Below are 25,229 nucleotides of genomic sequence, written 5' to 3'. Positions count from 1 at the left end.
TCTAAGGTCGTTTGCACTCTGAAGCAGGTTCTCATCAAGGCTTTGCCTGTGTTTGGCTCCATTCATTGTTCCCTCTATCCTTACCAGTCTCCCAGTCCCTGCTGCTGAAAAGCATCCCCATTGCATGATGCTGCCACCACAATATTTCATGGTAGGGATGGTATTAGACAGGTGATGAGCTGTGCAGGTTTTCTCCAGACATAGCGCTTTGCATTCAGGCCAAAGAGTTACATTTTGTCTCATCAGACCACAGAATATTTTGCATTAGAATCAGAGTATTTCACGTTCCTTTTTGCAAACTCCAGGCGTGCTGTCATATGCCTTTTTCTCAGGAGTGGCATCCGTCTGGCCACGCTCCCATAAAGCCCAGATTTGTGAAGTGCGGTAGAGACTGTTGTCCTTCTGGCAGGTTCCCCCATCTCAACCAAGGAACTCTGTAGTTCTGTCAGTGGTCATTGGGTTCTCGGTCACCTCCCTGACCAAGGTCCTTCTTGCCCGGTTGCTCAGTTAGGTCGTACGGCCAGCTCTAGGCAGAGTCTGGGTAGTCCCATATTTTTTCAATTTCCCAATGATGGAGACCACTGTGCTCTTGGAAACTTTCAACACTATACAAATATTTTTATACCCTACCCCAGATATATCTTGGAGATCTATGGACAGTTCCTTGGACTTCATGGTATAGTTTCTGCTCTGACATACACTGTCAACTGTAGGACCTATATAGCAAGGTGTGTTTCTTTCTAAATCATGTCCAAACAGTGGAATTGGCCACAGGTGGACTCCAATCAAGTTGAAGTGACATCTCAAGGATGATCAAAGGAAATTGGATGAACCTGAGTTTAATTTGCAAAAGGGTGTGAATACTTATGTAAATTAAATATGTATGTATTTCATTTTCAATACATTTGCAACATTTGTAAACATGTTTTCACTTTGTCATTATGGGGCACTGTATGTATAGGTCCGAAATGTGCCATAGATAGTTACTTATAGACTGGTTTCACTTACAAATCAATATGGTATTTGATTTGATTAATGAGATAGTTAGTCATCAAAACAAAGAGCTAGGATACATTAACTAGGCTACATGAATCAGCATTTTATTTGTCCCGCTATTTATATCATATTATTACATCAGCAAGGCACCATGCCACTTTCAACTTGCTAACATTATTAACTCTCTCTCTCTCCCCCCTTCTCCCCCTTCCCTCCCTCCCCACTTCTCCCACTTCCCACCCCCCTCTAGATTGAACAGTGCTGTTCCACCCTGGAGTCCCGTCTCAAGGGTGTGGGGGAAGTCCAGTCCTCGGTGCGCGACCTCTTCTCCCGCCTGGCCGACCTGGACGACGAGCTGGACTCTCTGAGCCCCGTGCGGCGTGATGCCGACTCGCTTGCCTCGCAGGCGGATGCCGTCCGCACCTTCCTGGCTCACCTGGCCACGTTGAGGTCGGAGCTTGAAGGTCACGGGGGCGACTGCACCGCCATGCTCCGCCGAGAGGGGTCATCTCCCGATCTCCTCGCCCTGAGGAGAGAGACTGAGGCCCTGAGCCGCCAAGCTGGGAAGCTGGCCGAGAGGGGCCAGGCCAGACTGGGGCAGATCGAGGCAGCTGCCGAGAAGGTGGGAGAGTTCTACGCCCAGGTGGCGGAGCTGCAAGGGCTACTGGGAAGGGCAGAGGAGGGACTTAACGCGCAGGGCGTGGTGGGGACGGAGGTGGAAACCATCAAGCAGCAGCTGCACGAGTTCAAGGTAAGAACAAGTTTGATGTTTATGGTTGGAAATGTGAATGTGCTACGACTGAAATGGAATGACTAGAATGGACAATCTCGTTCAAGTCAACGTTCCGTGATGGGTGGGCCGCCGGCCATATTGAGTTTATCCAGGCCTGGAAGTCATTCTCTTTCTATGGCTACTCTATTGTAATATGTATTTGTTTTGTCTTGTGCTTTTGTTCTCTGATAAGTTTTTGTTTTGGTTGCGGTACCGTGTAATATTTTTGGACATTATGTCTTCAGATATTGGTAAATTGGGTAGAGCCAGCTATGGTTATACTGTAGCACAGCCTCATAGAAGTGAGCTTGGCATGAGTTTCCCAAGTGTTTTTGGTGCCGGCATCAATGAACAGCCTTCTGAATTTTCTTGTGATTTCTCAGAGAATGGAAAACGTACATTTCTAGCCACAGCTCCAGTATTATCTAGCCACAAGCCACCATTTGGGAAACATTGCGTTACGGATGTATCGGATATTAGAACCAGCTATTAGAACCAGTCCAGCTATGGTTATTGTGAAGCTGTAGTTATTCTAGAATTGAGCTTGATGTGTTTCTTTGGTTTGAATTATATTCAGTAAATATTGTGCATAGAATTCTAACTGACATTGTATATGTTATTGCATAGTAGTTGCTCTGGCGGCCATTTTGTTAGAACCTCTGTTGGTGCTTAACTCTGACCTGTAAAAGTATTAGTGCGTCTTATTGAAATAAACAATTACTAACACAGATCCTTTTGAAAGCCTTTAGTTACATAAGAGTAATTTCTTGGGAGAGTTCTCAGAGGAAAGTACTTGACCCTTCTTGGTGGTTGAACATCGTGGATTAAGCCTCCTCTTCTAGCACAGATGCTTTGAGTACATGTCTCTCTCTGTCTGTGGGACTATGCCTATTGTATGTGTACTGTGGCATCCTCTCTTCTACAAATCAACTCGCACTACTTCCCTACCCTTCATGCTCTTGTATTATCACAGGAGGAAACAGGATTTTGGTCGGGTGACGTTTCTTTCCCGACTCCGCTCCGACCGTGGGCTGTGAGGAGGGTGTTGTCATGGAGTGTGACCCCTCTCCTAACTTGAGTCATTCCTCTGGCTCTCAGCTGTATTTATAGAGCAGTCTGGGGGGATGATGTATCCCGTTTCCCTCCCCCTATCCTTTATTCAAGTCACTGGAGAGTGGAAGAGGGGGTATGAGGACTGAGGAGTGTGTGTGTGGGTGGCACGTGCAATGTCCAGTATGTATGTGTGTATTAGAGATGTGTTACCTTAGGGGACTTGAGTGAGCCTATGTGCAAGGAAGGAGGGGTTGATATAGTCCAGATGAGCTTTACAGGGGGTGACAGAGTTCTAGAGCCAGGCAGAGAGAAGACTTTAGTCACTGCAGCACTGCACTACTCCAAGTGTCTGACGCACTTCTTCGCCCATGCTGACTCACTCGCGTCTAAACGTTCTTATAATGTTCCCTCAACATTCCCACAACCTCCCCTCCAACCCCCTACCGCTCCGGCGCCAGCCCTCGGAACTTGTTAGGGCCTGTCACCACGGTGATGGATGCCGGGCTAAATTTGATACCAGAGCGAATCGCACACCATACATTCGTTTTTTTCTTCAAGCTATCCTCCCCAGCCATCTAGGAGAAATCCCAGGCTAGGTAACCCAGCCAACAAGAATTAGCCTACTCCCTCCCCTCAATAGGAATCTACTGTACAACGTTCAATAGGAGTTAACCATAGGAATTTGCTGTGTCCTGCTAAATAGGAATACAGTAACAGGGCCACTCCATTGTACTACTACTTTCCATTGGTTTCCATTCATTGTGAAATGTTAAATTAGATTTCATGAGTAATGTACAACACAGACAGTTCACAGACAGTGTTTTTTCCTGGGCTTTATGTCACGTCCTCTGCACTAGAAGTACCGGTACGAAAGTACGTTTGTAACACCCCCCTTCTTATCTGTTTATTGACTAGTTACAGTAGTATGGGGGAATTTATAAGTAGATTATGTAAATGATTGGTTAATTGTCCATTATATCATATATAAAGGAGTAATTATAAATATGTTGAAATATAGGATAAGCCTTATCTGACTGGAAGTGTGTTGCTAGGTTTACTGCCCAGTGGTTGCTGATTGGAGGTGTGTTGCTAGGTTTACTGCACAGTGGTTGCTGATTGGAGGTGTGTTGCTAGACTTACTATATACTGGTTTCTGATTGGTTCAGCTTAGTGTGGGAGGATACAAGACAGTTTGAGCTGCCTTTCTTCTCTTTCTTCCTTTTCCCTCCTTGTGCTCTCTCTTATTCTGTACTCTCTTGATTTATCAACACTAATAATATTGTGGCTGGCCCCCACTACCTTCTCTCTCCTTTCCCCCTCTTAATGAGAGCAAGCTGGATGGATGTTTGGCAGAAGACAAGCAGAGAGAGGAGCGAAAGAGGGGGAGAGCGAAAGAGAAATCTGTGAATAGCTGAACAGCAGTTAGCGAGCGAGGAAAAGAGAAGGGAGACAGCTTAATGGAACGTGCCAGTGTAAATGTAGAAAAGCTGGCCATTGCTGGCATTGACTACGGCAGGTAGTAAGAGCAATAATAATGGCACATTGTAAAAGTACAGCCGGCACTGTGTCTAGAGCATGGAGAGTTAGTCTGGCTGCATAGGAAGGCGTCTACGGGGGGGTAAAAGAGAGAGAGTCAGAAAGAGTGGGGAGGGCGCGAGTGAGAGGTTGAAAAAGAGAGAGGGGCAGATGGGGACAAGCAAGACTTCCCTTTCCCTAAGATCCTCTTTCGTTCACTCAGGGAGCCCACTTGCCCTATTTCACCCCTCCCTCTTCTCCTCTCCTCCCTCCCTCTCTCTCAAGCCCTCTCTCCTCTCTGGGCTGTAATGGATCTCTCCAGGTCATTTCAAACCTGAACATGTCTGTCTGCCCTGAAAGCAGACTTGCCTGACTGCCCCACAATCCCATCCCCCCCACCAGACCCCAGTTTAGAAAGAAGGAAAAAAGACTACCCAATCCACAGAGATGATGTCATCATGCCTGAGATTAGAGAGGGGGGGGTGGTAACGGTTAGGGGGTAAGGTGGAAGGGGATATTGTCAGATTAGTGAAGTCGTATTGAGTCACAAAGAGACAGAGGGGCAGATGAGAGAAAGAGGGAGGGGAAGGATAGGGAGGTGTTGTTTTAAATGGCCTGTGGCATTTGTCCTCAGTCCCTCTCCGTACATGTGGCGTCTTGGCCCGTGTTCGGACACTCAGGCTGTTTATCAAGTGTGTTTTTATAGATGGCCATACGATCTGCGTAACTGTGCTCTTATGTGATCAGCAGAATTCACTTGTGTATTTAGGGGTGTTTTGTGTGCCGACAAGGTGTGTGTGTCTCTCGGGAGGATGTGTGTGTGGAGGGTGGGGAGACAGCTGAGATTCCGGACGCGCCCCCGAAAAAGGCTGGAATTAGAAACATCCTCTGATACACACACACACACACACACACACACACACACACACACACACACACACACACACACACACACACACACACACACACACTACACACATACATACATACATACATATACATAGACTCCAGGGTGTGGCTCTACTGTATGTTACCTAGCCCCAGAACAGCTGGCTTAGTCTATGGAGCAGGACAGGGATGAGTTGAGGGGTGTTGTGAAGCTTTAAGTCCCCCACCTCAAATGGGGATTCCTGTGTAGGGCTGGTAAGGGGAACAGAGGTGACTGGTGAAGAATCCTTCCCTTAAATCATGCTCTCACGTCTCTGCTGTCCTCACCCCTGTTTCCACCCTCTCCCTCTCCACCCTCCCTGCTGCATAGGCCCCCGTCCTGGGTTCAAATACTATTTAAAATCGTTCAACTACTTTAGAGCGTCTGCTTTAGCCTGTCTGGAGTGGCAAGTGAGCGGGGTTTGGTTCAGTGCAACAGGCAAGCTCAATCGAGCCCAGCTAAAGTATTTGAAATTATTTAGAATATTATATGAACCCAGGTGTGATCTCTCATCTCTCCCTCCACCCTCCAACCAAATCCTCAGAGACATGCAGTAAGGGATACTGGGGTAGTCTTTCTTGTAAGGGATTATGATGTAGCTGATGTGCACGCTTCGGGTAGGAGTGGGCCATAGGCACAGCTCTAGGATCAGCTTACAGCTCCCTCAATTATTGTTACCCCCCCCCCCCTCACTTAATAACTGTTTGGGGGTGGGTCTCTTTTTGCTAAATATTATTTGATCGATAGATAGTTTACATTGAAAGCGACCTGATTTACTGTTAATATGATGTCATGTTGATTAGGTGTTCCAGTATATCTTCCCCATGACTTTGCATAGTTACTTTCCTCATTTATCATCCTTAAAACCTGGCCCGATTTTGTGGTTCTCCACTTTGTTTATTTATTTAGCTCCTTTTGATCATGAACTCTTTGGTTCATTTTCATGGTTGTTTATTTTCTGTCCTAAGGGGTTGATTGGATCAGGTTAACACAATTTTCACTAATCATATCAGAGGATTTTCAAATTGACCCTTCCTGTACCCTGTTCACTGTGTGAGAACACACACACTGTGTGTGTGTGTGTGCTGTTGCATGCGTGTGTGTGTGTGTTACATCTTTCTCTCACTCTCCCTGCTATCAGGGTCCTATATTGTCTCAGCTGTTGTGAATTAGACAGGCATGCCACAGCATATCTCCCCTCGCCCCTTATCGTCACCATTACCAGACCAATCATAACAAATACACTGCTTCGTTACATAAACAACACAACTAGAATAATGTGTCAAATTAAGAAGCCCAATAATATACGTGGAAGAATTGATGTAATGTTGGAATACACTCAGAGATGGGAATGTGGGATACCAAGGATAGTATAATGCTGTGTGTGAGAAAAGAGTTGGCCCACTCACTCACCCCTCACTGGCCACAGCAGGGCCCAGCACAGGTGTTGTTTGGAGAGAGAGAGAGAGGGAGAGTGTGTGTGTTTGTGTGCGGCGTGTCTATTTTTAACTTGCAAAACACAGAAACCGGGAACAAAGCAGAAATGTGACCTCTAATTTGGCCAGGATTAGGTTATGGAAAAAACCTTTATCATTCACATATGGGCTCCATATCCATTCCAGACCCTGCCTAATAGTGCGTAACACCATAGTGTAGCAATGTCTTAGGAACAATATGCTAGTCTTTCAGGTAGGTATGAATTTTTAATTTCCGAAACCATTGGCCACACATGACTTTAGTTAAACAATCTGTAACACCTAAAAGTATTGTACCACCAGTATTAATTTGATTGACAAGCCTGTTATTCACTATATGTACTGTGGCAGCATGATTGAAGTTGCCGGGTGGTTTTCCATGCTTCTCTTTGTCTCTGGAGGGGGGGGGGGCGGGGGAACAATGGCCGCATTGAGCCGCTCAGGTAAAACGCTGCTAGTTAATAATAAAACTGCTGCTGAGAGAGAGGGGGAGAGCACTTCCTCGCTGCCTGGATACGAGTGGAAGAAATGGGCAGAGGCAATGGAGGCAAGAGAGGGGAGGGAAAGGAGGAATGGAAGGAGGGGAGGGAGAAAGGGAAAAATTGAGAGAATTGCATTAAATGACAGTGCTTTAAAAAGATGCGATACGGATTGATGGGGGAGATATGGATTGATGGGTGAGATATGGACTGAGTTCTGTTGAGAGAAAGGGAAAGGGGGAAAGGAGAGGGGGAGACATACAGGGAAAGGAGAGAGAAGAGGGAGGGGGAATGAGAGGGCACACTTTCATTTCTACAGGAGTTCTCTTGTGTGCAAACCAGCCACAGCAAAGTCAATACTGTCAGTATCCTGTGCCTATACACCTGCATATAACACCTAACAGCTCCACTGACTTTGCAGAGGCAGTCGTAGGCCTACATTATTATATAAAGTCTAGAGACCTACAGCATGGCCTTTTGGCTGACGGCTAAAAGTTAATGAATTCCATTGCTTTGAGTCCCCACTGTGTTTAGCTCGCTGGGGGATTTTGGGGCCTGCTCTCCCCTCCCTCTTCCTGTCTGAGTCAGAACTGTGACTCTTTAACCAGCCGTGACAGACCAAATGAACGGGGGATGAATGACAATTTATTGGAGAGGAGTGGGGGATGGACATGTAGACTGCGAGAGGGGTCAGGGATGGAATGCTAAAATGATCCAATCCGACACAATCAAAATGGAGAGGGTGTTTATTTAGTTTTGTATTGATATATTATATTTCCTGTGCTCCCCTTGTGTGTTTCTCTCTTTCTTTTTATCTCTCGCTCATTTTCCCCTCTCTGGCTTTCCATCTCTCCTGGTAGCTGGCCTACATGTGTGCGCGGTTGAATTTGGAGCATGTTGTGCTGTGGGGGCATTGTAGGTCGCGCGAGACTGACGAAGCTTGATTGGGGGGGGGAGAGGCTGAGCAGAGGAGGGACAAACCCCTTTTGTTTCTATAAAGATGTTTGCCTTGGACGCAGCAATGACAGCTGCACCACAACTGACAGAGGGAGTGAGAGGGGGAGAGTGGGAAGAAGGGGGAGTTAACGAGAAAGAGTATTTAGCGTGGTTGACATGCAGGCCACGGGTGGCTCGCAGCAACGGTTAGACGACAGGGAGGGGGGAGGGAGAGCGAGAACTCCCTCCCCCTATCAAGTGAAGAATGTGTGTGGACTAAAGAGCGACAGAGCGAGCGAGAGGGAGAAGGCAGGCATGCATTAGTTAAGTTCACATCGGCTGCTGTCTCTGCCAGAGGACTTTAAACGAACAGTTAGAGCAACTGAAAAGGGGAAGGGAGGATAAGAGAGAAGAACGAGTGGAGGAAGAGGAGGAGGAACGGAACCACAACTGGCACTGTATTAGGGATACAAGGACGGAATACAAGGAGAAAAACAAACTTGGTTAAAATCCATTTTTATATATACACTAGATGACTGATAGGGGGCGCTGTGTTGAAGCCACTGTGCTTCCATCTTGGCACTCCCACACCGTTCCCAAAAATATTTGGAAGTATAAAGTATAATTTGAGATTACTAATGTTACTGTTCCCACTACAACAACAAAATACTTAAATACATGTAATTTTGACCTTAAAACAATTAATTGAAATACTTTAGAATTCCATTCATTCCTAGGGAGGACTGCTCCTACTGGGGAGTGCCAATATGGCCGACCGGTGGCTTGAAAGACTCTCAATGGCCAATACATAGATTAAGCAATTCAGGGTTTATATACATCATTGGTTAAAATACTCCACTTTTGTCTGGTGCCAGGGGTTGCTGTCATGCTTGCTGGATTCCACCGACTGTGTCTCCATAGATTTTTGGTGTGATATCCTGAGGCCCCCTTTTCTGTAACCCCTAACCTCCTTTGCCCCCCACACACACACACACACTCCTCTCTCGGCTGGATTGGGTTACACTGGAGCGGCAGACGGGAATGCACAAGTGGAGACTGACTGAATATCGCCGACTTTTGTGTCTCTTCTCCATATTGTTTTACACTGTCGCCCACTACGCTGGAGAATAGCAACCGGCTGCTTGAAAACCTGGAAAAAAGAGGAAGGAGGGGGGGAACAGGATAGATAGAGGTTCTACTTCCTTGTATGCCTATAGGCTGTTTATTTTTTCGAAAATACAAAAGCCGTTATTGATAAGCCTCTTTTTTTCCTGGCTTGCTAGCAGTTCCCCTCCCTCAATCACTCACCCCTCCCCTTCTCCCCTCCCTCTGTCCCTCTTTCTTTCTCTCGCTCACTGTTTCTCTGTATCATTTCCCTCTCTGCGGACAGCGTTTTTGTGCTGTGAGGGGGAGGTGATTTGCCCAGGAGATTCAATTCTGGATTACAAAGCAGTGATGAATGTAGCAGTCTCACACTACTAGCGTCTCTTTCACTCCTCCTGAGCTTGTGGCTGGTTGTGAACACTGAGAAATAGTACCATCCTGCCTAGCAACAAACCCCCTCACCTGTGTTAGTCTTTTAATTTCATCCTCAGTCTATTTATCCGTTCATTTTGAAAGATGATTTGCCGAGTGCTTCGCGTGGGATAATCTTCTCTCGTTATCCCGTGATTTCTTTAAAAAAAGAAAAATCCTCCATTCGCCACTACCCCCTCTTTGGCTCCACACCCTCCTCCCTTCCTCTCTCCCTATCTGTAGCTCACTCCCCCTCTCACATGTGTGTTTTTCGGGAGTGGAAACCAGCATGATTGGAGCACTTCCTGTGTTTTAATACCAGAGCAGGAAACAGAACAAACAGAGCTGAATTCAAACAAAAACAGTTAGAAAAGGAGAGCGAGAGAGCGAGACAGAGAAGAAACGAATGAGTGAGTGAGTGATCGAGAGAGACAGAGAAGGGGGAGTGACTGAGTGAGCGAGCGAGGGAGAGAGGAAAAGTGGGGAGATTTATTTAGCAGCTGCAAACCATTTCAGTGTGTGTAGTGGCCTGAGAACAGAGAGACTGAGCGACAGAAAGAAAGAAAGCAAGGGAGCCTGCATGCAAAAAAAAACAGAGGAAGAAGAACTGGGATTGCGTGGTGTTTTGTTGTTTCTTTCATTTAAGGAGCCTCTAAAAGAGAGAGAAGGAAAGAAAGGAGTGTGTCCGGGGATTGTCTGACAGAGAGAACGCCTGCAAGGCAGAGTCAGAGGCAGCGCTCAGACTGGGTCTCTTACTGTCTGGGTCTCTGCCCTCTGGATACAGTCCCACGACTCACAGCAGCTCTGCCCGGCTGGACGGGGCTCAACCCCCCCCCAACCCCTCTACCCTCTCTCCCTAACGAACCCTCTCACCCCCTCCCGGATTCAGCCTCTACTCTGGATTTACTGTCTCTTGTTGCCTGGAGCTGTGGATGAGCAGCACCATGGAAAGAGGGAGATGATAGACGGGCGTCTAGTCTACGCTATGAAAAAGGTCTGGATCTCTTTGTTCTGCTTTTTGAATTGCAAGACTGACTTGTGCGGAGTGGTGGGTGATGGGATTGACTTTTTATCGCTAATGATGATGAGGATAATGATGATGTCGACAAGAGGGATGAAGGAGCACTCCAGGCACAGAGCGGGGCACTGCCTCCAGACACACACCACTCATGCTTTGTGATGGGAATGGAAGAGAGGAAATAGAGAGAGAGAGAAAATATAGACTGTCTGCAAGGACACACTCACAGGACCAAAACAGGCTATGAGTGACTGCTCGGTTACTTTGTATGAGATTTTTTTTCGTTTTGCTGCATTTGTTTTGATTCCCTCAAAACACTGTGAAGGATCAACTCTTTTCTTAAGTCATTCTCATGGTTTTGGGTTGACAACAAATTTGAACTAAGACAAGAAAAAGGGCAACAAAGCCATTGGAACTCGTTTTTTCACCCCTGCACAACCTCTTTTTATATCAGGGAGTAGTGGATTTCACACCTTAAAAGGAGACTTTACACACTTCTCTGGCTGCTTCTCACTGAGACAGTTAAAGTTGCTCAACCCTTCTCTTCTGCTTATCCTGTTGTGGCAGAATGAGGAGGAAGTACTGTACCAGCAAGGAGAGTGGGAAAGGATTCAGGACTAGGGAGTTGAACGACTGTGTGTGAGTGAGCGGGAGTTCATGTAAAAATAAAAAACGGAACAAAGGGATGTTATCTCCACGGCACTCACCTCCTTCTGGACTTTGGACGTCTATGACACAGCCCCTGCCTCCTTCCTGACAACCTTCCAAACAAGCAGTGCTGATTAACATGCTGCCGGAGGAGAGGAGCGTCTGCATGCAGGACACTCACTCACTGATGCTCCCCTGCATTTCAGATAGCGCTGGGATATGCTGCTGCACTGCTATTGAAGTGACATAGTAACATGCGGACCTATAGACTTGTACTGTGGATTGCAAACCTTTGAGATTTTGGGTCATTTTGGTCATTGACGCGGATTAATGTTTGGGATTGTGGATTGGACCGGGAACGGTTGAGCAACTGAACTATTTTCAACCAACCAATTGAGGTATTTTCCCCATTGTTTTCTGTGGAATACTTATTGGCCCCGTCCCCAAGGGGGCCACCCTGCCCCTATAAAGGACCACTGCAGGCCGTCAGGGGATCTCCCCCAGGGTCAGCTGAGGGATGGGGAAGCCCCTGAGCCGGCCGGACTGCCTGAGGCAAAACCCCCGATGCCTGGGGAAAGGGGACGAGGATGAGGCCTACATCGAGGACTGCTATGTCCCCCAGCGCTCCATCTACGACACCATGCGCATCAACGAGCAGATTGACCAGGGGTCCTCCAAGCTCAGCCAGCCCTCGCGCAGCACCCTGGGCTCCGGCGGCGGCGGAGAGGCAAGCACCCTCTCCAGCAACGGCACCATCGGGGCTGACTTAGGGAGCGTCTTTGTGTCAAGGGCGCACGCTGATGCCGGAGTTAAAAGACTGGATGAAAGGGTGATCTTTGATGCCCTCAAGCTAACTGGCGATCCCCAGAGCATGTCGCCACCTGGAAGTTGCGGTGGTTCTGGTTTACCCATCACACCCTTGTCCTCTGCCTCCTGTGGGGCAGCTGCAGTAAAAAGGCGCCACCAGGGCGGTGATAAGAAAGACAACCCCAATCGTCGTTCCTGGAAAGCGTTTATGCCCCCCAGTTACCCGGAGTTTGCAGAGAGGCTTGAGTTTTCTCCTGGGGAGAGTGTTGAGAAGCGTCTGTCTGGTCCTGGGATTCCACTTTCTCTACTTCCACCACCAACCCCCACCTCCACACCCCCCTTACCTCCTTACTCACCTTCCACTTTGTCATCCGGGGGTCCTCACACTCCTCCTGTCTCTTCCTCCCCTTCGTTGACAGTGAGTCCCATTCCCCCCCTCCAACAACACCCAGTCAGCAGGCAAAAACAACTTCACCCCCTGCTCCAAAAACAACACAAGCAAATACATGCACTACCCTCCCCCTCAAAAGAACAGCCATCGATGCAGTTACCTGCCCAACCCCACCAGGGCTCTGTGATCACCCCACAGCAGAGTCCCGGTGCTTCCACACAGCTGGACAAAAAAAGGGACAAGCATCATAGGCCCCCAGCTGTATCTCCCAAAGCTGGTATCAAAATAATTACAGACGAGAACCCTGAAGCGGCCAAGGCTTCTGACTCTGAAAGAGAGACTGACTCTCCTCTCCTAGAACAAGACCTGGACAACGCCCCTCTCCTACCCCAGTTGGCCCCACCAAAACCTGTGTTTTGCCCCCCGACCAAAGCACGCACCTGGCCTCGCAGCATGAGAGGGGGCAAGAGGTCCCACGGGGGCATGCGCCACCTCTTCCCCGTCCTGCCCCCCCTGCCCCCCTTACTGGGAGAGGACAGTGACCTGGACGAGGAGTCATTCTACCTACTGGACCCCCCCTCACCTTTCCTCCAGGAAGAGGAGGGGCTGGCCCATGGAGGGCTGCCTCTCTCCCCCTGCCTCAGCCAGGAGGGGGGTGAGGTGGGACTCTTGGGATGGGCTCCCCCTAACGGTGAGCTCCGGCAGCGAACCGCCTCTGAGCTCAAATTCGAGGAGGATGAACGCAGGATCTTACAGGAGCTGGAGGAGGAAGAAGCGGACATGGAGGAGGAAGGGAAAGGGGGGGAGGAAAAAGAAAAGGCGATGGAGGAGGAAGGAAAAAGAGAGGGGGAAGAAGTGGCAGATGAGAAAGGAGAAATTGAAGAAGAGGAGGAAAGGACTAGGAGAGAGGAGAGGGAGTGGGAGGCAGTGCTGAAGCTGGAGAATAAGGAGATAATTGACCAATGTTGGGAGGGGGACTCTGGAGAGGGCTGGGAACTCCAACAATCAGAGTCTTCTGGACATTGGCCCCTTCTGACCCCTCCAACAGGTTTTGGTGGGCCTAGGGCCCCCAGTGCCTCCCCCTGCCCCAGCTCAGGTGCCGGCTCAGATGACCTTTTCCTAGAGCTGGAGAGACAATGTTTAGAGGAGGAGGGAGGGGAGAGATCGGTGGACCCTGAATCTAGTGAGCCAACAGATCCCTACACCCTAGCCAGTGTAGAGGAGGAGGTAGAGGAAGAAGAAGAAGAGCTGGAGGAAGCCACTGATGCCTGTATATATTTTGTGGAAACTCTCCCTATGGAAATCGATCAAAGCACAGAGACTGATTGGACTGAGCCCCGGTTGGAAAACCCCTACACAGTTTCACCACCACCTAGTCCTGAACACATGGACCAGGTCCAACCACAGACTACTGAACACACTGACCTGGAGGAAGTACAACCCTGTTATGAACTCGATCAGGTTCTTATTGAATATGAACAATATCATATTGATGAAGAAGAGCAGAGTTGTCCCGAGACTACTGAGATGGACTCTGTCTGCGGACCTCTCCCGGAGTCAGACTCAAGCGGGGTCCACATGTCCCAGCCGGACAGAACTGCTTTGTCCGACACCACCCAGAACGACTGTGAACACGACCCTCCCGCTGAGACTGAGTGGGACCTGGACAGCGGGGCATCATCGGATCAAGAGGTCGAGGAAGTGAGCGAGGAAACAGGGTTGTGCCTCCAGACGGCCTCCCCACCTCCTCTATCCCCCAGCCCACAGAACCCTTATGCCGAGGGGGAAGAGGTGGAGAAGGAGGGGGAGCCGGACTGGAGTGCATGTGAGCAACCTGAGCCTAGTTGGGACAGTGGGGAGGCTAGCGTGAACCAATCCCCCGGGTCTACCCACACAGATGGAGAAATGAGGGTTAGTGCTGCAGAGGATGTTGATGTACAAACTTCCTGTCAAGAGGAGCTGTTCTCTTCAGAGATTAGTGACGTTGCCAAGGAGACGACCTCTGTCACTGAGGGGATGACACTTGCGTCATCAGAGACTCGGGACTGCTCTGTCCCCGCAGATGAGGTTTCTTCTCTGGACATGTCTGGGCAGGACATGGACCAGAGGTCCGCAAGCACCCCCAAAGCTCTTGCAGACTCTCTCCCTCATACACACTCCCCTGCCCAACAAATAGACTCTGCCCCACCTTCACCCTTACCACTGTCCTCCGTCGAGCACGAGCCAAGAGGGCCAGGCCTGGACAGCAAAAACTCGGACGCCTTTGTGGCCACTGACAGTTTTGTTTACCTGGCGGTGTCCGTGCCACCCCTGTTCCCCCAGGACTGCCCACCCTCCCCGCTGGAATCCTCATCACCCCCCAGCCCCTTCCCCAAACCCTGCCCTGAGCCAGACGAGGGGGCCTTCCTTTGCGCTGACAGCTTTGTTTACTTGGCAGCCCCGGAGCGGCTCCTACAGGTGTCCGACGGAGGTTCTGCATGCGAGGACGCCCAGGAGCTGGACTATGGAGACTCATACTCTGAGGGTACCCAGTCGGGAGTGGACTTCATCCTTGGGTCCATGACCGGGGACAGTGACTGGGAGTCTGACGGCTCGGCCTTGGACCCCCCTTGCACCAACAGTGAGTGGGAGGAGCTGGAATCCGGGTTACTCCAGGGGCTTTTCAGGGAGGGCCAGTTGGAGGACCAGAGGCCCCCAGGGGCCACAACAGAGACTGAAGGGTCAGACTTTGAGTCCCCCTCAGGTCCAGTGACCACAGGGCAGGGAGGAGCGCCCTCACCCTGCCCCGACATAGAGACCCAGGCTGAGGTATAACCGATTTCCATTCATCTTTAATTGAGGTTAATAATCAATGGTCAAGATCTAGTCAGACAGAAACTGACACGGCTGGTCAGTGTTTCAGTCAGTGGGTCAGTCTCTCAGCTTGGTAGGATACATTTCAGGGTAAGGTGTTGTTTGTAGGTACTTGGTACAGTGTCTCAAGTTCTCTGTCTAAACCCCTCTTCTCAGCACTGTCCTCTTGTCTTAATTTTCACTGATTGGTCTCAGCATGTTCTTAATATCTATACTTCCTCTTATACGGCTGTAGGATGCAGTGTGATCACAGTGGCTCTCAATTCCTTTCAGTATTGCAAATGCATGAGGTTGATATAGACTGTAGTTAGACTGTAAATGATTGCAATATGGAAAGTACCCTCAGGCTGTCTGTGTGTGTATATGGTTGTGTATGAGGGAGCATGTTCGTGAAATGTACTTGAGACAGAACATTGTGTTTAGAGAATATAATGCGCTACTGTTTTGATCCATAGTGCAGTGTTGGCACTATTTAAGTGTATCGCATATAAACAGCTATGTGTTGTTTGCGTTGACTCTAAATTGCAGCTACACTAAGCTGTTTGAAATGTCTCAACTTACACTACGGGTGTTTACGTACCTCACATGTTTGTGTACGTTCACATAGATCACAGGCTTAGAAGTAAGCACTTCCATCTGTTTCATATAACTTGTATACGAGTTCAGTATTTGAAGGACCGGTATTTGTGTATGCAGTGAGACTTCTGAATTCTTTTACATTTTCAGACGTTGGTTTTGATTACTTTATTAGATATAATCCTAAACTGTATATAAGAGAATGTGAATTTATATTTCAACACCATGTGGTTTCATTGAGCAATTCAAGTCTGAATTTGGCAGTTAGGCACACATTCTGCACCATTTCACGAACATTCCATTGTGCTAGTAGTTGTTTGCCTTGATCAAAGTCTTTCTCTGTTGTGTGACTTCCGTTCCTCTGGGTCTGCATATCCTCATTGTACTTTTCCATTCTCTTCCGACTCCCTGTGATTGTGTGTGTGGTTCTGTATTTGTGGTTCTGTACAGTATTTGTTTGAGCCTTACTGTTTCTTACATCTTGCTTTAGTCTTTGCGCGTCCTCACCACCACATACTGTACTTCCATTCAGTTCTCTCCCTGTGCTCTTTGTGTTTATGTGTGTATGTCTTTCTGGGCCAGTGTGTTTGACAGGCTGTCATGCCTTAACTAGGGCGTGCTCTGCCTCACACTGTCTGTCTGTCTGTCTGGGGTGTCCTTGTCGCTGCCTGCCCGATGGACTTATTATTAAATTACTGGCTCCATCAGCTACACACACTGGTGGCCTGGTCCTGGCCTGCTGGTCATCCTCATCTCATTTACTATGGGTGTGTGTCTGTGGACTTCATCTCATTTAGTATGTGTGGTTATGTGTAGTCAAGGTCTTTCTGGCCCTCCTAAATGCAGTCCGATGCCCTGGATTTGACTGAAGAGGATCAGAGTTATAGTCTACTGTAGTAGAAGGAGGTTTCTGAGGGGAAAATAAAATCACTGTCCATTGGCAGGGTAGCAATCTCCCAACCCTAAAAATCCCCCATGCTTCCCCCTCTCTCTACTTTTTCACACCCTCTCTTCTCTCTCTTTTTCTCTCTACCCTTCCTCTCTCTCTCTTTCTCCCCCTTCACCCTTACCCCCTCTCTCTCTCTTTCCCCTCTCCACAGTCAGATGGCACTGTTCTAGAGATAAGGAAGTGAGAAGTAAACACTATGGTTCTATGGAGGGAGAGTTGCTGTTGCCAGTAACACCCAAACACTGTACAAAGTTGTCGGGGGGGAATATAAATAGAAGATAAGGGCGTGCCAGGGTCTATCTGAGCCGCTGAACTCCAGCTATGGCCAGTCGCCCTCTTCAATGCCAAAGGCCACTTTTGACAGGAAACCAAATATACAAGTGACCGTAGATTGTTTTAGCGGCAAGGTTGGTAATTCATGTTTTTTTCAATTGAAATGGTGGCCATTTTGGTACAGGAGGGAGCACTGTGAGGGGAAAAAAGAGCTGTATGGCTGAACACCTGGAAGTACTCAAAGATACGGCCCTGGTAAAATGATAAGGAGGGCTAACTTGGCAGGGCCAATCAGAAGGGCCTTGGTTTGATGGGTGGCATCGTTTCAAGGCATATCTCTGTATCCTTGCACACTGAGACAAAGACAGACAGCTGGACGAAGGCTTAGGACACTGAAAGGGAGACAGGACAGACAGACATTAACTTACTGGAAAGAAAGAAAAGGCAGACAGATATGCATAACACTAGAGCTGACCCGATTTAGTCGACTGATCGATAGGCTGTCGGTCGACCAAGATTTCTTTAGTCGAGCAGTAGCAAAAAATTTATAAATATATAGATATATATAGATATATACAGTACCAGTCAAAAGTTTGGACACCTACTCATTCAAGGGTTTTTCTTTATTTTTACTATTTTCTACATTGTAGAATAATAGTGAAGATATCAAAACTATGAAATAACACATATGGAATCATGTAGTAACCAAAGAAGTGTTAAACAAATCAAAATCATTTTATATTCTTCAAAGTAGCAACCTTTTGCCGTGATGACAGTTTTGCACACTCTTGGCATTCTATCCACCAGCTTCATGAGGAATGCTTTTCCAACAGTCTTGAAGGAGTTCCCACATATGCTGAGCACATGTTGGCTGCTTTTCCTTCACTCTGCGGTCCAACTCATCCCAAACCATCTCAATTGGGTTGAGGTCGGGTGATTGTGGAGGCCAGGTCATCTGATGCCGCACTCAATTACTCTCCTTCTTGGTCAAATAGCCCTTACACAGCCTGGAGGTGTGTTTTGTGTCATTGTCCTGTTGAAAAACAAATGATAGTCCCGCTAAGCGCAAACCAGATGGGATGGCGTATGGCTACAGAATGCTGTGGTAGCCATGCTTGTTAAGTGTGCCTTGAATTCTAAATAAATCACTGACAGTGTCACCAGCAAAGCACCATCACACCTCCTCCTCCATGCTTCACGGTGGGAACCAGACACGCGGAGATCATCTGTTCACCTACTCTGCTTCTCACGAAGACACGGTGGTTGGTACCCAAAATCTAAACACAGGACTCATCAGACCAAAGGACAGATTTCCACCGGTCTAATGTCCATTGCTCGTGTTTATCGGCCCAAGCAAGTCTCTTCTTCTTATTGGTGTCCTTTAGTAGGGTTTTTTTTTCTTCCAGCAATTCGACCATGAAGGCCTGATTCATGCAGTTTCATCATAGCGCTTGATGGTTTTTGCGACTGCACTTGAAGAAAGTTATTGACATTTTCCAAATTGACTGACCTTCATGTCTTAAAGTAAGGATGGACTGTCGTTTCTCTTTGCTTATTTGAGCTGTTCTTGCCATAAAATGGACTTGGTCTTTTGCCAAATAGGGCCATCTTCTGTATACCACCCCTACCTTGTCACAACACAACTGAAAGGCTCAAACGCACTAAGAAGGAAAGAAATTCCACAAATTAACTTTTAACAAGGCACACCTGTTAATTGAAATGCATTCCATGTGACTAACTCATGAAGCTGGTTGAGAGAATGCCAAGAGTGTGCAAAGCTGTCATCAAGGCAAAGGGTGGCTACTTTGAAGAATCTCAAATATAAAATATATTTTGATTTGTTTAACACTTTTTTGGTTACTACATGATTCCATATGTTTTATTTCATAGTTTTGATCTCTTCACTATTATTCTACAATGTAGAAAATAGTAAAAATAAAGAAAAACCCTGGAATGAGTAGTTGTGTCCAAACTTTTGACTGGTACTGTATATATATATCATGGTGTACAAGATACCTGTCTGATTCTCGCCTGTCTGATTCTCACCTGTCTTAGTGGACTAATCCATTGTGGAGGCAGTGGGGATGGCACAGTCCATCACTTTAAGATCTGTTACAGAAATTGTATATTGTTATATTACGTAAGAACAACAGTTCAACACTAATAATATTTTTTAACAAATGCGCTTTCTCCCGCGTTGGATAGTGGTTCTGAAACACATCAGTGCACTGTTGAATTGGCTCCTTTTCCTAGACCATGTTGCTATGTGCATAATAGCAAAGTTAACCAGCATATTGGTGTTGAGAACAATGCGGCAGAGGCAGCAGCAGAATGAGAAGATGAGAAAACAGCCCTTGCCGTATTGTCTAACAAACGGGAGGAGAAAGGAAACCCCTATTTAATTAGGTCTATAATCATTAGCCTAACTGTTAAATATGCCTGGCTTTATAAACCATCCATATACAGTGCATTTGGAAAGAATTCAGACCCCTTCCCCTTTTCAACATTTTGTTACGTTACAGCCTTATTCTAAAATGGATTAAATAAAACATTGTCCTCATCAATCTACACACAATACCCTATAATGACAAAGTGAAAACAGGGTTTTAGAAATTTTTGCAAATGTATTACAAATATAAAACAGAAATACCTTATTTACATAAGTATTCAGACTCTGTGCTATGAGACTCGAAATTGAGCTCAGGTGCATCCTGTTTCCATTGATCAACTTGATTGGAGTCCATCTGTGGTAAATTCAATTGATTGGACATGATTTGGAAAGGCACACACCTGTCTATATAAGGTCCCACAGTTGACAGTGCATGTCAGAGCAAAAACCAAGCCAAGAGGTCAAAGGAATTGTCTGGAGAGCGCCGAGACAGGATTGTGTCGAGGCACAGATCTGGGGAAGGGTACCAAAAAAGGTCCTCAAGAACACAGTCGCCTCCATTCTTAAATGGAAGAAGTTTGGAACCACCAAGACTCTTCCTAGAGCTGGCCGCCCCGCCAAACTGAATAATCAAGGGAGAGGGGCGTTGGTCAGGGAGATGATGAAACCAAGATTGAACTCTTTGGCCTGAATGCCAAATGTCACTTCTGGAGGAAACCTGGCACCATCCCTACGGTGAAGCATAGTGGTGGCAGCATCATGCTGTGGGGATGTATTTCAGTGGCAGGGACTGGGAGACTAGTCAGGTCCTCTGTAGCTCAATTGGTAGAGCATGGCGCTTGTAACGCCAGGGTAGTGGGTTCAATCCCCGGGACCACCCATACGTAAAAATGTATGCACACATGACTGTAAGTCGCTTTGGATAAAAGCGTCTGCTAAATGGCATATTATTATTATTATTATCGAGGGAATGATGGCGGAGCAAAGTACAGAGAGATCCTTGATGAAAACCTGCTCCAGAGCGCTCAGGACCTCAGACTGGGGCGAAGGTTCACCTTCCAACAGGACAATGACCCTATGCACACAGCCAAGTTAACGCAGGAGTGGCTTCGGGACAAGTCTCTGAATGTGCTTGAGTGGCCCAGCCAGAGCCTGGACTTGAACCCGATCTAACATCTTTGGAGAGGTCTGAAAATAGCTGTGCAGCGACTCTCCCCATCCAACCTGACAGAGCCTGAGAGGATCTGCAGAGTAGAATGGGAGAAACTCCCAAAATACAGGTGTGCCAAGCTTGTTGCGTCATACCCAAGAAGACTCAAGGCTGTAATCGCTGCCAAAGGTGCTTCAACAAAGTACTGAGTAAAGGGTCTGAATACTTATGTAAATGTCATATTTCAGTTATTTTATTTTTTATACATTTGCAAAAATGTCTAAACTTGTTGCTTTGTCATTATGGAGTATTGTGTGTAGATTGATGAGGCAAAAAAAACAATTTAATGAATTTTAGAATAAGGTTGTAACTTAACAAAATGTGGAAAAAGTCAATGGGTCTGAATACTTTCCGAATGCTCTGTATCTACAGAAATAAGACAGATCCTGCTTCTGTTAATTGTTTGTTTTTGTTTAATACCCTGCTGATTCCGTGAACACCAATTCACAAATGAATGTGACTGTTTTTAGTCTTTGCTGTAATAAAGGCTTAGCAAAAAAACGTTACAACAAACTCTCTGGTACGCTTGTAATGTAGTTATTGTTGTTTACGTTGTTCCAAAAGGTCAGAAAATTATATTGTAATCTACGCAGCACCTGTTTGGCACACATAGTATGCATGCAGCGCTTGCTCCTTACCTTATTTTTCTTGATCTCCAGTATTTTCCACAATTAGTCAAATTTATTACACACATCTGACTTCCCCTTTACCTCCTGAGCAACCAGTGAAAATTACCCCGTTTCGAGTTTATTTGTCACATCCTCTGCATCCATTTTGCTGTTATGGTGTTTGGAGTTTGTTATAACCAATTTATTGATGTGATTATGATATGCTATAGGTCAGTTCCTATTAGTCACGTGCAAGAGAGCAGGGGTTGAGGAAATAGGGAATGTTTTTCCGATTTCGGTAGCAGATCTTTTTATTCAGAAATGGCTGTAATTATGTTGCAGCTTAAGCAACATGGACAGCGTGATAAACACTTTGATGTTCTGTGGTGGTCGCTGCAGCAAGGAGGAGAGAGAGACAACGGGTGCTAGTCACACAGTCACTCGCTGTCTTTTTTTTTTAACACAGCGCAGCATGTCTGAGCCCGGCCCGGCATGGCATAATTAAATAATTTGCTAGTCGGACTCCCTTTAGTCATTTATGTGTCTTAATTATTTAATCAAACCGTGTGCTTAAAGCATCAGACAAGCTCAGTGAATATACAGTGGGGCAAAAAAGTATTTAGTCAGCCACCAATTGTGCAAGTTCTCCCACTTAAAAAGATGAGAGAGGCCTGTAATTTTCATCATAGGTACACGTCAACTATGACAGACAAATTGAGAAAAGAAAATCCAGAAAATCCCATTGTAGGATTTTTAATGAATTTATTTGCAAATTATGGTGGAAAATAAGTATTTGGTCACCTACAAACAAGCAAGATTTCTGGCTCTCACAGACCTGTAACTTCTTCTTTAAGAGGCTCCTCTGTCCTCCACTCGTTACCTGTATTAATGGCACCTGTTTGAACTTGTTATCAGTATAAAAGACACCTGTCCACAACCTCAAACAGTCACACTCCAAACTTCACAATGGCCAAGACCAAAGAGCTGTCAAAGGACACCAAAAACAAAATTGTAGACCTGCACCAGGCTGGGAAGACTGAATCTGCAACAGGTAAGCAGCTTGGTTTGAAGAAATCAACTGTGGGAGCAATTATTAGGAAATGGAAGACATACAAGACCACTGATAATCTCCCTCGATCTGGGGCTCCATGCAAGATCTCACCCCGTGGGGTCAAAATGATCACAAGAACGGTGAGCAAAAATCCCAGAACCACACGGGGGGACCTAGTGAATGACCTGCTGAGAGCTGGGACCAAAGTAACAAAGCCAACCATCAGTAACACACTACGCCGCCAGGGACTCAAATCCTGCAGTGCGAGACGTGTCCCCCCTGCTTAAGCCAGTACATGTCCAGGCCCGTCTGAAGTGCATTTGGATGATCCAGAAGAGGATTGGGAGAATGTCATATGGTCAGATGAAACCAAAATATAACTTTTTGGTAAAAACTCAACTCGTCATGTTTGGAGGACAAAGAATGCTGAGTTGCATCCAAAGAACACCATACCTACTGTGAAGCATGGGGTTGGAAACATCATGCTTTGGGGCTGTTTTTCTGCAAAGGGACCAGGACGACTGATCCGTGTAAAGGAAAGAATGAATGGGGCCATGTATCGTGAGATTTTGAGTGAAACCCTCCTTCCATCAGCAAGGGCATTGAAGATGAAACGTGGCTGGGTCTTTCAGCATGACAATGATCCCAAACACACCGCCCGGGCAACGAAGGAGTGGCTTCGTAAGAAGCATTTCAAGGTCCTGGAGTGGCCTAGCCAGTCTCCAGATCTCAACCCCATAGAAAATATTTGGAGGGGAGTTGAAAGTCTGTGTTGCCCAGCGACAGCCCCAAAACATCACTGCTCTAGAGGAGATCTGCATGGAGGAATGGGCCAAAATACCAGCAACAGTGTGTGAAAACCTTGTGAAGACGTACAGAAAACGTTTGACCTGTGTCATTGCCAACAAAGGGTATATAACAAAGTATTGAGAAACTTTTGTTATTGACCAAATACTTATTTTCCACCATCATATGCCAATAAATTCATTAAAAATCCTACAATGTGATTTTCTGGATTTTTTTTTCTAATTTTGTCTGTCATAGTTGACGTGTACCTATGATGAAAATTACAGGCCTCTCTCATCTTTTTAAGTGGGAGAACTTGCACAATTGGTGGCTGACTAAATACTTTTTTTCCCCACTGTAGTTGATTTGATTAAAACACATAGGATATGTCTAATATATGGAAAAATACACGTTTACATATTTCGACCAATCGATTGGTCTAAAGAACAGACGACTCTTGGTTGACCGAGATTTTTAGTCGGGAACAACCCTACATAACACATACACAGTCCGGTGTTCAATTTCTTGTGATTCTGTTTGGTAAACGTATTTGAATATTTTCTGAATGTAAGATGAGCACACTGACACACATTCATATTTAGAAGAAAGATAAACGTAACAGATGTTTACAATGGAAGATGAACAGAAAGGCAGGAGACACTGACAGCGAGCATAGACAGACAGGAGAGATGCTTAAACACAGAGTACAGAGAGTGTAGGTGAGCTCAGATCCGGTAACACGGGCATATTTGATATGATAATGGCGGCACTGAAAGACAAGCAGACATCCAGGAAGCACCAGCAAAAGAGAAAGGGAGGGAGAATGAGGGAAAGAGAGAGAGATGGTTAAGGCCACAATGCCCCGAGTGCAAAAATTAGCATGAGCTTGGTTCCTTTTCAAATGCAATCTATCATCAAAAAGGGATATTTCTCCACCTCTTTGATGATTGATTGATTCAGCACTGCCCAGTCTGACCATTGTAAACTACTGCAATATTCTAACATGGAGGACAGGGCAAAAATATATCCTCCCTCCCTTTCGAGTTCTACTAAAAAGGAAACCGGGGAGGATAAGGATGGGGACAGAGAGAGACAGGAAGAGAGTGAGAGGGCAGCGCAAAGGCAGGAAGAGAGGGAACGAGGGAGGATAGGGAAGTCTGTGACATAGAGTAAAGGGCTGCTAGCCTTCTCCTCACTGATTTGGATGGAGTGATATTGTATCACAGTAGTTCTCAGAAGAGTGATAAGATATGTCCCACTCTATTTATATAAGTCAATACTCCCACTGCGACTTTCTCAATAGCATGTGGACATGCTGTCTATAGTAAGGGTATGTATACATGTGTTGGGCTTTAACAGTAGTATGTTACACTGTCCCTATTTGGCATTTATTAGGATCCCCATTAGCCGCTGCAAAATAATCAGCTACTCTTCCTGTGGTCCACATGAAACATGACATAATACATAGTACAGAACGTAATTAATCAAGGACTGACATACAGTTGAAGTCGGAAGTTTACATACACTTAGGTTGGAGTCATTAAAACTTGTTTTTCAACCACTCCACAATTTTTTTTAACAAACTATAGTTTTGGCAAGTCAGTTAGGACATCTACTTTGTGCATGACACAAATAATATTTCCAACAATTGGTTACAGACAGATTATTTCACTTATAATTCACTGTATCACAATTCCAGTGGGTCAGAAGTTTACATACACTAAGTTGACTGTACCTTTAAACAGCTTGGAAAATTCCAGAAAATTATGTAATGGCTTTAGAAGCTTCTGATAGGCTAATTGACATCATTTGAGTCAATTGGAGGTGTACCTGTGGATGTATTTCAAGACCTACCTTCAACCTCAGTGCCTGTTTGCTTGACATCATGGGAAAAGCAAAAGAAATCAGCCAAAAAATTGTAGACCTCCACAAGTCTGGTTCATCCTTGGGAGCAATTTCCAAACGCCTGAAGGTACCACGTTCATCTGTACAAATAATAGT

The 25,229-nt window shown here is 46.3% G+C and overlaps 1 protein-coding gene across 15 annotated transcripts in view; it reads left to right on the top strand.

The window, feature by feature from the left end:
• Positions 1–25,229, top strand: part of LOC121572490 (microtubule-actin cross-linking factor 1-like) — a 257,852-nt gene that overhangs the window by 188,075 nt on the left and 44,548 nt on the right. For all 15 annotated transcript variants that reach the window (XM_045221763.1, XM_045221764.1, XM_045221765.1 and 12 more), the window contains one exon: positions 1,247–1,747. In XM_045221763.1, the coding sequence (XP_045077698.1) occupies positions 1,247–1,747 (501 nt within the window). The remainder of the gene's footprint in view (positions 1–1,246; positions 1,748–25,229) is intronic.

This window comes from Coregonus clupeaformis, chromosome 8, assembly GCF_020615455.1.
Source record: "Coregonus clupeaformis isolate EN_2021a chromosome 8, ASM2061545v1, whole genome shotgun sequence".
In the NCBI taxonomy this organism is placed as follows: Eukaryota; Metazoa; Chordata; class Actinopteri; order Salmoniformes; family Salmonidae; genus Coregonus; species Coregonus clupeaformis.
Note: the sequence above shows the minus strand (reverse complement) of the source record. Positions and strands in the feature narration are given on the sequence as shown.